Raw genomic sequence first — 12084 nt, 5'->3', positions numbered from 1 at the left:
CCCACTTCCCCTCAACTGTGTTCTCCCAAGAATAACTCTCATGGTGCCATAACTCCAGCTGCTGTAGAATGGCTGGTAATGCTGACAGAGTGTCACCATGGCAGTGTGATTACAGGGGGTGGGTGCAGCCTGTATAGAGGTAGCTCAAAGCTAACGCGTGTAACAAGCGCGATGAAACTGTGTGAATACATGTGCAGGGCCCTGGGCTGGTGGGGCTTGGCCCTGTTGCCAGGGCTTCCTTGCAATTGTTACTCGAGCTAGATGGGTCAAAGCTGACTTGGGGTATGTCTGTACACGCTCCACTTCCTGCTTGCAGTGTAGACATATCCCTGGGTGGTGAAGGTGTGACAGCAGTGCAGAATAGTCTACAGCAAGCTGCCTGTTAGCACCACACTAGTTCTGCAATCCCACCTCCTGATTACAGTGCAGACACCTTTAGAGCACCTATATGAAGTGTCAGCTGAGAATGTCACTGCCAGTTTGTATCATTTAGGGAGTAGTGTCAGCCTCCAGCTAGTGGAGGTGTCAAGCTGGCTGAAAGTGAAGTTGCCTCTGTAGGAGTTTATAAATCATTTCAGGGCATAAATTGGCTATCACAAGGCTTCACTGAAAGCAACTTCCACGCATTGAAAACTAGGCTCATAGACTACCTGTCCAACTAAGCAACCTCTGGGCCGATTCTCCTTCAAGTGAGCGTGTACATACGTTGCACTGCAGGAGTGTCAGGAGCTGGCTGGTATAATGAAGGGGAGCCCAGATGGGCCTGTGGTCCCCCGGGACCCCAAGATGGACCTGAGGGGGTCCTGTTGTCTGTGCCTGCAAGACCTGTCTTGGACTGTGTTCCTGTCGTCTAAATAAACCTTCTGCTTTACTGGCTGGCTGAGAGTCATGGTGAATCGCAGGAAGCCGGGGGTGCAGGGCCCTGTGTCCCCCCCACACTCTGTGACAAGGAGTTTATGTGCACCTGATACTCTTGAGCACTTTGGGTGCATAGACCCTCTCTGGGGGAGCATATATATGCCCAATACTGCTCAGAGAACAGATACTGCACAGGTAAGTAACCACTCTGATCAGTGGCTGAGATGAGAGAAAAGGGGTTGCTCCTACCAACCTGAGCACCAGACTTTGAGACCCCTTCCAGTCCGGGCACACGCTAATCCCTAAACAATCTGGTTTGGGTTTGAAATTTAGCTCTGAGCAGTCTGTGACCTGCTGGTTCAGTCCACTAGTTCTGCCTGTTGATTGCTCACTGATTGTGCGTCTAGGAGCTTGTTATGTTCCTTTGTTCTGGCCAGGAGAGGAAGCCTGAAGAGGCTAGAAGGCTATTTCCTAATACCTGCCGCTGGACGTGGCGTGTGTTCAACTGTATGTGAGGCTGGAATTGGGGTGTTGAAAACACAAGTTCTACCCCAGCATTGTTACATGGTTTCTCATAAGAGCCACATAGCCTGGAAGAAAGGGCCCCCGCTATATAAAAGCGCTAAGTGGGGCTGATGGTATTTAAGTATAAGGTTAAAGGCACCCAGTGACCTAGAATGCAGCACAGAGATGGTACCTGAAACCAAAAGGGTGCCCATCCCATGTATCTATCCCAGGGGTGGGCAAACTTTTTGGCCCAAGGGCCACATCTGGGTAAGGAAATTGTATGGTGGGCCATGAATGCTCACAAAATTGAGGGTTGGGGTGTGGGAGGGGGTGCAGGCTCCAGCTTGGGGTGAGGGCTCTGTGGTGGGTCCAGAAATGAGGAGTTCAGGGTGCAGGAAGGGGCTGGGGCAGGGGCTTAGGGTGCAGGGGGGGAATGAGGGCTCTGGGGTGAGGTTGGGGATGAGGGTGTGGGGTGTAAGGGTTCAGCTGACAGGAGGGGGATCAGGGCTGAGGCAGGGGGTTGGGGCATAGGAGGGGGTCAGGCTCCAGGCGGCACTTACCGTAAGCAACTCCCAGAAGCAATGGCATATTCCCCCTCTGGAATGTGGAGGCGTGGCCAGGCAGCTCTGTGTGCTGCCCTGTCTGCAGGCACCGCCCCTGCAGCTCCCATTGGCCGTCATTCCCAGCCAATGGGAGCTGCAGGGGTGGCACTTGGGATAGGGGCAGCATGCGGAGCCCCTTGGCTGCCTCTATGTGTAGGAGCCAGAGGGGGACCCGTTGCTGCTGCTTCCAGGAGCCGCATGGAGCAGGGCAAGCCCCCGACCGGAGTGCCGAAGTGGGGCAAGCCCTGAACTCTGCTCCTCGGCAGGACCTTGAGGGCTGGATTAAAATATCTGAAGGGCCAGATGTGACCCTCAGGCCGTAGTTTGCCCACCCCTGATCTATCCAGTGGTCCAGTTGTTCCCTGGATGTTGCTTTTCACTCTGTTGGGCATGTGCCCATGGGTGGAGGCTACAGCCATGCTGGCATTTCCCACTAGCAGTATAGATTTTGTACCACTCGTTGAACACTTTGATTGAAGCCTAAACCATAGGTTTGGGTTTTGTTTTTTTTTTAATGTCCTTTTTATTATAACTCCTCCTGCTAGATGGCTGGGATGGTGGAAGATAAATAGATGGATCAGTTGAGCAGTCACAGCGCTGCCTTCTACCAGCTTCCAATGGAAATATCTCAGGTGGGCCTGGTTCTGTAGTGTAACTGCAGTGCGTGGCCCATGAGTGAGGGGTGGGCATATCTGCGACAGTGCCTAGGCCACAAACTTCAGCCGAAACCAAGTAACTGTGCGTCGGAAAGAGGTTCCACATCTTCCTCTGAGTGCAGGGTGAGCCCCCACCTGGTTATGCTGTTTGAACAATAACCTGAGCACCTCTCCTGCAGCCGCATACAAATTCAGGTTTCTGTGTGGCCATCGGCCCGTAGGCCACAGATGGGGTGGGAGCACCGTTCCTGCTGGGGGTTTGGAGAGGGGGCTCTGCCGCCCCAGGAGAAACTGGGACATAGGACTAGAAGGCACCTCCTGGATCACTGCATGTAGATCCCTATTGCAAGCAACTGTCATAAGCTTACCAAGCTCCATCTTCAAGGGAGAAGCCTGAGCTTTTGGGCACAGAATGTACCCGCGAAAGGAAAAGCTAACTGCTGAGGGCTGAGTCCTTTAGATGCATGCAAGCCTTTCCCAAGGATTTCTGTTAATTTTTGATACATAAAGGCAACGTAGAAGAGAAACCACCTCTTAAGTCGTGCTAGACTTCTGCCTTTGCCTCAGTGCTCCTGCTTGGCGCTAGGGCCAGCATTTGCAGAATTCCAAGCGTCGAACTCCATGAGCTCAGTAACCAGGTTCAGGACGTACCGACCTTTGGGGGGAGCAAACCCCGTGGTGAATATCCGGTACTCTGGGTTCTGCTGTTGGGATCTGCATGGCTGCAGTGTTTGTAATGCAGAAGAGCAGGGGTAGGAGCATAGCTGCCCAGCAGTGGAAGGTTAGAATCCCACTGAAGATGTGACATTGGCACAGGCCTATAGTTTAGCTGAACTGAAGAGAAGGGAAACAATGGACTAAGGATCAGGACAGGAGCTGCCCTAGGTGTGAGGGCCCTATTGTTTGGGCCGCTTACAAATAGACTGGGCCACCAGGGCACTGGCATGGGCAGCAGGAGCCCTGGGGTTGAATGCTGGCTCTGCTGCTGACCTGAGGCATGGCATGGCTCCCCTCCTTGCTTTTGGTTGTTTGGGGCAAGAATGATCCCTGGAGGGGTGGTGCTCAGCACTCTCTAAGGCCATAGAGCAGCGGAGGTGGATGAACTGCTGGGTTCTCAAACTGCTCCCAACATGCCAGCAGCTCCCCTCCCGGCTGAAGGTCTCAGCTCCCCCTGGTAACTGCAGGAATCACTTCTGGGGACAGTGTCTCCGAGGTAATGCTCGCCGGAGGCCGCGGAGTGCGCTAGCACTGAGTGAGTGACGCTTTCCCTGAGCTACCCCAGGCCGTTGCCTGAATCTCCATGCTCTGGAGTGGAGCTTCTCCCTGCTGCTGTTTCACTCCCGGGAGAGACAATATCTTCTCTGCTGGCCCAGCTGCGGGGGCGACAGCTGGCTGAGTGCACACAGAGCTCTGGGCTGTAAGCTCAAACACTTGTCTCTACCACCAACACGACGCCCCCGACCTCAGCCCTGCATGCACCAAGGGACGGCGGCGATGTTTCACAGGCCGGCCGAGGGGCCTCACTGGAGCAGCCAGGCACTGGACCCGTAGTGGGTTTATTAGCAGTGCGGCGCTGGATCAAACCAGGCCTCACAGCCAGGATATAAAAATAATGTCTACAAAGGAGCAGTTCCTGTTTCTTAAAGGCATAGTATGTTACACATTCATTTCCCCACCCCCACCCCCCTGCACTGTGAGGAGCAGCTGTGAGTGATACCAAGCAGCTGGCGTTTTGCCTCTTAATTACAGCAGGAAGCGATCACTGCTCTGGCCCTGCTCTAAACGCCTGGCCGAGCAAGATCTGTGGCAGCCGTGAGCCCTGAGTCAGGGCGAGAGAAGGGGGCTAGCACAGTAGTAAATGCACCTTGCAAGCAGGGGGCTGCTTCAGTCCAACAGCGAATGGCTCTGAGGCGTGAGACTCGGGGCTGGAGGGGCTGGGGAGCTGCAGACACAGGCCTCGCTGGGTGCACAGCCATGCAGCGGGGCAGGTTACACACTGGAGTAGCACTGCACCTGGGGTTGCTGCAGCTGGCCAGAGCCACTTGCCTGCTCTGCAGCGAGGACGGCACAACTGCATTACTGCAGCCCCCGGCAATGGGGGCACCCGTGCAGCCAGCTGTGTGCGCTGAGGGCTTTGATAGACGTGCCCAGGCCAACCGGTCTGATTGTCACTCATCTGCCTGGGAAAGGCTTAGCCATGCACCAGGCTCCAGCCCTGCCCAGGGCATAGCGGGCACTCGGTCTGAGCTGGGGGGGGCGGGGTGTGTGTGTGGGTGTGGGTGTGCGCACGCGCAGAAGTTATGGGGAAAGGGTGCCACCTTGTGGTGACATGAGGAATAGTGATGCTTTACCCCTGTTGATTGTCGTTTCTGAGCCGCCCTGGTTCCTGGGGATGAGAGAGGGGCTGCTCCCATGATCCATCCCACCCTCCCTCCTCCGCGCAGCGCAGCATAAAGAGAAAGCCAAGGAAGACATTTAAAAGCCACCCTAAAATACCCTTCCCACGTAAGGTGACCAGCGAGCAAGTGTGACTGTTCGGGACATGGGGGGAGTAGAGGTGCATATGTAGGACAAAGCCCCTTGGAGCAGGACGGCTGGTCAACCTAGTCCCACCTGCCAGCCAAGAGGGTTTGTGCTCTCCCTGCCTTTCAGCTTAGCGCTGCCCTGTAGGTCCCCCCTGCAGCCAGAGCCTGGGCACTCTGTCCTCACTACAACACAGAACAGGGCAGGGGCCAAGGAGCAAGGCAGTGTCAAAGCCTATTGGGGGGCTGGGGTCAGGGTCAGCCCTACAGCAGCAGGAGAAGGGAGGTCACAGTACAAGATGCAGCCCATGGACTGTAACCCGAAGTGAAATTGGCAAGCAGGAAGGCAGGGCTAGAACAGACCGTGGGCAGAACCCCCTCAGTGGCTGTGCTCCGGCCCAGCATGTGGTGTTGCTTGAGGGAGAAGAGGGATGGGAATCGCTACTGGGGCCCTAACCCCCCTCTGGTCTCCCCTGTGGAGCTCAAGCAGCTGCCACATGCGCAGCATTCCCCCTTCCCCACAGCCACTGACTCGTCCGCTGCCTGGCCAGTGGGGGAAGCCCTGTGCCAGGCATGCCGGGTGCATGGCTGATTGGGGGGCGGGGGGTGCATGGCACCAGCTGGCACTCTGAGCAGTTAAGCGGCTTGAAGCAGCGAGCAGGGATTCTCCCATTGGTGTGAGAGTCCTTGGTTCAGGCCAGTGGCCATGGTGGCCCAGTTCCTGTGGGTCACATCCACCTCTTCTCCCCTGGGGGGCAGAGTGGCACTGCTGGCTGGCCTCCTCCAGGTGGGGCGGTCACAGCGAGATGTCAGAGGTCACCTGGAGGGTCTGGCCAGTGGGTCGTTTCTTGGCGCTGCACCGGCCGGTGTCGCCACGCCTGTACGGCTGGTTCCGCAGACCTGTGCCCAGAGAAAACGGAGCCTGGTTGGAGCCGGCCAGCAAGGGGGAACCACGCAGCCCTTTGCACCTGCCCTGAGGGGATGAGAGCAACTCCCCTCACTGGTGCCTTTCACCCCCAGCAGATGCTGGGGCCACGGCCCACCCTGCCATGCAGCTGCTGCTGGCTGTGAGGTGGGGTGGGGTGGAAGGGGCCTTTCCCATCCAGCCGGCATGGAAGGAAGCAGAACGCCAGGAGCTGGGGACATGGCTTCATATTGCAACGCTTGCCCAGCAGGAGTGGGCCAGCGCCTCGCTGGGCCTCCCCGTTCTGTGTTGGCGCCAAGGGATGCATGCTGCCTCCTGCACCAATTGGTGAGGCACCCGCAGTTTGTCTAGGCCTCTGCCATCCCCACACGGATCAGGCCCAACCCTACAGAGCGTGAGCGCAAACCAGATCACTACCCAAAGCAGTGTGGGCAGGGAAGTGACGGACAGACGTACGTGAGCCCCCGGCCTAGCGCCACCCTGACTCGCGTGCTGCGCAGGGGACAGGAGCAGCCGAAAAGCGTCCTCCCACCTGAAGCGCACCCAGCTCAGAGGGAACAGGCTGAATTCCCAGCAGGTGCGTGCCAGGAATCTGCTCCCCCAGCCCAGCTCCTCCAAAGCAGGCCGTAACCCAGGCCCAGGCACCCCTCTGGACCTCAGCTCCCCAGGCAGGGGTTACCTAGAGCTACAGGGGGCTCTCCTCATTGAAGCTGGCCTCGCAAAAGAGCCGGGACGAGCGCTTGCCTGTCCGGGCTGTGAAAGGAACGGTCTTCAGAGCTGAGCAGAGCGATCCGCCGAGAGGCAGCAGAAGCGGGGAGGGGGGAAGAGAGAGAGAGCAGGAGAGAGCAGCAGAAGGAGGTGAGGCCAAGGATGTATGAGAGACAGACCAAGGTGCACGGGGAGAGCTCAGCCCTGCCCAGTGGCCAGAGCTCTGCTCGGAGCCGTTTCTCTAGAGCATCGCTGCGTCGAGCCCCCCACGGGATGGATGACTTGAGCCTGCCCCCTCAGTTCCGCCCAAGCCCAGGGGCTGGCTCCACTGCTGGCACAGTCCAGGGAGATTTGGGGGGCTGGAAATCCAGGGGCGTTACGGAAAGGCAGCAGGGAGCCCCCAGGCAGAGACGCTCAGTCCGGGCCCTGGCAGCCCTTTGCACACACTCGTGCACTACCAGCTCCCAGTGCATAGCACCAGCCCGCTGCACCAATCCCCAGAGAGGGTGCAGCTCGCCCCAAGCACGGCAGTGCCAGAGCTGGGAACAGACCCTGGGAGTCCTGACAGCTGCTCCCTGCTCCAGCTACGGAGCACCCTAGTACATCCGAAGTTTCTGCCCCTCCCTGAGCCCCAGGGGACGGGGAAAGCTGCCAGCCAGGCCAGGGAACAGCAGGGGATGGTGCCTTGGGAAGTGAGGCCGGAGCATGGCCCTGTGATTGGCAGCAGGCTGTAGCAATGGTGTGTATCACATGGCGAGGTGTGGGAACGGGAGTGGGGGGGTTAGTGGTCATGTGACACGCAGAGCCCAAAGAAAACTCATCACAGAGCAGGTACCCACCTGGCCAGGAACCCGCTCTGCACCAGCTGCCCTGGCTGTGGCCAGTGGCTAAGGTATGGAGCGTTAGTTCCGTGGGTTCACCTCCCACACCTGGGAGACCCCGCTGGTCTCTGGGTCTGTGCCCCCTTACCTGAAATAATGTCCTCAATGGCGCCATCTCCTTCCTCATAAATGAGAGGCTCCTTCACCATCTGCTTCTTTTTCAGCTCAGCGATCATGTCCATCTGCTGGCGCTTGGCCTTGGGGGCAGGAGACTGTGGTAGCAACCGTGGAAAGAGAGAAGTTAGTGCCCTCAGCCACCTGGCCCCTCACAGACAGTGTCTCCTTCTTCAATAGGAGGAGACCCCAAAGCACTTTACAAACCAGATACAAGAATCACTTCACCCGCTACAGAACTGCAGCCACCTCTGGGGTGGAGCATGGCAGCTGTGTACCGGCACATCGCAATGCTACACTCTGGGTTATGAGAGGAAGTGAAGCAGAATCCAGTGGCCAGGGGACGTTTTAGGGAGGCAGAACGTGGGAGCTGGCAAGGGGCTGACACCCCACCTCTTGGGAAAGGCACCCCAGGCTCCTGAGCAAGCACGTGGGACAGGTGCTTGGTGTCATGGCTGTGGGATGAAGCAGAGCCCAGCTCTGGGGGTTACAACTTGGCTCGTACCTTTGGCTCCGGCTTGCTGGGGGAATTGGACTCCACTTCTTTGGCAGCTGCTTCCTCTTTCCTCCACAGCTCGATGTCCTGCTCCACTTTCTTGGGAGGAGAACAGTGTGGGCACTGGTTACACGGGCTGGAGCTCTCCACCCCACCGCCCCGGAAGCAGACCCACCCCGCCTCCTGCCTCCGAGGGAGCTTGCAAAGCCTGGCTGGAATTGGCCCTGCAGGCAGGGCCCGGGGCCAGTCTTTGGGCAGACCTTGCTTGAGCCCACAGGGTGACAGCGGCTCTGTGCCCGTCCCCCATGGATCCCAGATCCAGTCTGCCCAGCCAACGCGCCCGGCATCAGTGGGGCCCACGGGATCCTTGCTGGCGTAGGCCAGTCCCAGCCAAAGCAGATTCCCAGGGCTGCTGCCATCCTCTTGCCATGGCCCGACCAGAGCGTCGCCCCACGGGCTGCAGGGCAGCTTGGCCCCTCCCCCCGGCTCCTGGGCCCCTTTACCTTATAGGCCTTGACGAAGCGCACAAATATAGGGAAGAACATGGTGGGGGGGCTGGTCTTGGGGTTCTCCCCGAAGTACTCCACAGCTGACTCATAGGCCTCCTGCCGGCAGGGGGGGACCCGTTAGTGCAGCCGTCCCCAGGTGCCGGGGTGCTAGAGGCTCCACTCCCATCACCCTGCTCCCAGGCTGGCATCAGCGGGCTGGGCCCGAGGAGCTCTGCTGTCTAGGGAGCGCCTGCTGCACTACGCCCGAACGGCAGCACGTTCGCTGCGCGGCGGCTCCAATGCTGGCTTCCCAACCCTGCCCCCCTCAGTGTCCCCCCGACCCCCCTGCCCAACGGCGCTCCCATTGGGAGCCTGCTCCAGAGGCCCCCCAGCAACCCCACCTGAGCCCTCCCCCTGCACCGCCAGCAGGCCCCGGCCTTCCAGCCCAAGAGCGCCCCCAGCTCAGCTCCCACACCAGAGCATCAGCCCCCCACCCGCCCCCCTCGGCAGGCTCGGTCCAGCCCCCCCGGTCTGGGGCGACCCACCTACCTGGGCGGTCTTGCTGTCAGTCTGCAGCTTCTCCATCACCTCGGTGTTGGCCTTGAGGAAGTCCTTGAGCACCTGGCTGTCGTCCTGCCGCATGAACTCCTTGCGGGTGAGCTCCATGCCCCGCTGCAGGGCCCTCATGTCCTGCAACACGCTGTCAAGGGACACTAGGCGGGCAGAGAACGGAGCGTCAGGGCTGCAGGGTCAGGGCTGCCCTGAGCTCCCAGGCCTTCCTTTAGGGCCTGGCTCCTCCGACAGGCTTCACGCAGACTGCCTGGATCAGGGACTGCGCCCCCCAGCTCCACCTCCCCAGGGCTCGGGCCTGGCCCACCTGCGGGCACCCTGAGCCCAGCCCTGCCCACTACCTGAGCCCGCCTTGTCCAGGAAGTGCAGCTCGGTGTGGAAGCCCGTCAGCTCCGGGTACTTCTCCATGATCACCCGCCCGATGTAGTGCAGCAGCGTCTGCTTCCGGTCTGTTGACTTCATCTCCAGCAGCTGGGGGACAGCAGAGTCAGGCTGGGGCCATGCCCAGGTGTCCACCCCCAGAACCTGCACCCAGCTGCCACCATCTGCCCCCTAGTGTCCCCTCATGCCCATACCCAACCACCCCCCTCCGCCCCATACCCAGCTGCCACCCTCTGCCCCTTACCCCATACCCAGCCATCACCCTCCGCCCCCTTGCCCCATACCCAGCCACCCCCCTCCGCCCCACACCCAGCCACCACCCTCTGTCCCTTACCCCATACCCAGCCACAACCCTCCGCTCCTTACCCCATACCCAGCTGCCACCCTCCGCCCCCTCGCCCCATGCCCAGCCACCCCCCTCCGCCCCATACCCAGCCGCCACCCTCGGCCTCCCCGCCTCATACCCAGCCGCCCCCTGCCCCATACCCAGCCTCCCCCCTCTTCCTCCCGTCCCATACCCAGCCGCCCCCCTCCGTCCCATACCCAGCTGCCACCACCCAGTGCCCATACCAGCCAGCACCGCTCATCCCCTACCAACCTCCTGCTCCCTTCAGTTCCCAGCTGCCACTGTCCATCTCCTGCTAGTGCCCCCAGTGCCCACACCCAGCCAGCAGCACCCCTCCCTGGCATGCTCTCCCCTCACTGTTCATGCTCTGGCAGCGAAAGCAGACTTTGCAGACCCTCTGATCTAGGGCTGGATTTCCTCACCGGGGGCAGACCTGGCTGACCGTTGCCAGCTCCCCACTCCCCCAGCATGAGATCCACAGAGCGAGACCTGCTGCTTGACCCCCGCCCCCCTTGTCCGGTGCTGCCTGGGAACTCTCAGGACTCCTGTCCGGGCCGAGGGGAGCCCTTCTCCCCACCAACCTACCGCATCGAGGCTCTGCAGCCGGAAGCCGTAGGCTGCTCCGCGCTTGCTGCTGTTCATGTAGTTCCCGAAGGCCAGGACGATCTGCAGAGAGATGGCTGCTAACAATCACCAGGCAGGGGCAGTGCCAGGCAGCCCTGCCAGGCTGGGGTTCCCATGGGCAGCCAGGGCACAGGGTGCCCATCCCTGTTAGCCAGCCAGTGGGGGCACCCCCCTGGAGTGGGGAAGTGGCCTGGGCACGGGGCAGGAAGGCACTGAGACTCATCCCAGATACCCAGCCTGGCAGCTCAGGACACCAGCCAATCGGCTGCAGGATGCCTGGGGGAGTCTTCTCCCAAATAAGACACTGCACCCAGCCCAGCCCCCCTCCAGCCCAGCCCCTCCCCCCCGGGCTAGCCTGGACCCTTCCCCCAGCCCAGCCCCCCCCGCAGCCAAGACATGAGCCCAGCCTGGGCCCTCCCCCGCAGTCAAACCTGGACCGTGCCCCCCAGCCCAGCCTAGCCCGGACCCTCCCCCACAGCCAAGCCTGGGCCCTCCTCCTCCAGCCTAGCCTCCCCACTCCCCATGCCCCTAAAGAGCAGCCCCCTGCCCCACAGGAGAGAGAATCCAATGGTGCCCCTGGGACCCAAGCCCAGCCCAGGCACTGGAGTCCCCCAGTCGGGCCCCCAGCCCCTCACCTCCAGGATGTTGCGGAGCTTGGTCGAGGACTTGAGGGACATGGAGGCGGCGATGATGGCGTTGAGTTGCTGCCGACAGAGGGAGAGGCAGGTGAGGGGGCCAGCAAGGCACAGCCTGGGTCCAAAGCGCCTGCAGAGACTGCTTCCTGCTCAGCACAAACCACCCCTCCCCCATCAGCACAAGGCCCCCACGCTGGCCCCACCCCACGCAAGAGTCTCCCCAGGCATTCCCCCCAAGGAGCCCCCAACAGTACCAGAGCTGGGCTCCCACCCCAGCCAAGCCCTGCCCCAAACAAGGAACCCCACCCACCCTGATCGCACCGCGACACCGGTCCCAGTGCTTCCAGACAGCCAACACCACTCATCCCAAGGCCCTGGCCCTTGGTCCTCACCTGCAGCCCCTGCCACCCAGCCCTGGGCTCCCCCGGCTTGGCCACCCCGGCCCTGGGGTCTCCCACCCCATGGCTCAGTTGAGGCAGCACCGTCCAGGCGGGCTGCCCTCCTCGCTACCCCAGCCCTGGAGGCGAGCTGCCCACGCAGATGTCCCCCAGTGCACGTGGCGGCTCTGATAGCTAATGAACTAGCTTGAGATGTACCAAGGCAGTTCCCTGGGTCTTCCGACCCGATTGGGCAGATTGGAAGCCAGATTGCTGAAGAGTAAATGCCCGTGATCCCCCAGCCCACTCCTCCCGCTACTGGACCTTTCTTTGGAGGCCTGCAGTGCTTCTCAGCGTCCCCAAACCCCTGCTCGCGGATCTCATCGAGTCCTGG

General features: G+C 60.6%; 1 protein-coding gene across 5 annotated transcripts in view; it reads right to left on the bottom strand.

The window, feature by feature from the left end:
* Positions 1-4163: 4163 nt before the first annotated feature.
* The window catches only part of FMNL1 (formin like 1), a 58674-nt gene continuing 50753 nt past the window's right edge, over positions 4164-12084 (bottom strand). For 4 of the 5 annotated variants that reach the window (XM_054014618.1, XM_054014621.1, XM_054014620.1 and 1 more), the window contains 8 exons: positions 11314-11382; positions 10640-10720; positions 9669-9798; positions 9307-9470; positions 8773-8874; positions 8279-8368; positions 7748-7871; positions 4164-6045 (listed from right to left, as the gene is read on the bottom strand). In XM_054014618.1, coding sequence (XP_053870593.1) covers positions 5942-6045; positions 7748-7871; positions 8279-8368; positions 8773-8874; positions 9307-9470; positions 9669-9798; positions 10640-10720; positions 11314-11382 — 864 coding nt within the window. In that variant the 3' untranslated portion in view covers positions 4164-5941. Of the gene's footprint in view, positions 6046-6749; positions 6848-7747; positions 7872-8278; positions 8369-8772; positions 8875-9306; positions 9471-9668; positions 9799-10639; positions 10721-11313; positions 11383-12084 lie in introns of all 5 variants that reach the window. The other variant, XM_054014619.1, reaches the window with a different exon arrangement.

Source organism: Malaclemys terrapin, chromosome 25, assembly GCF_027887155.1.
Source record: "Malaclemys terrapin pileata isolate rMalTer1 chromosome 25, rMalTer1.hap1, whole genome shotgun sequence".
Lineage (NCBI taxonomy): Eukaryota > Metazoa > Chordata > Testudines > Emydidae > Malaclemys > Malaclemys terrapin.
The sequence above is the reverse complement of the archived record's forward strand: the minus strand, read 5'-3'. Positions and strand labels throughout refer to the sequence as shown.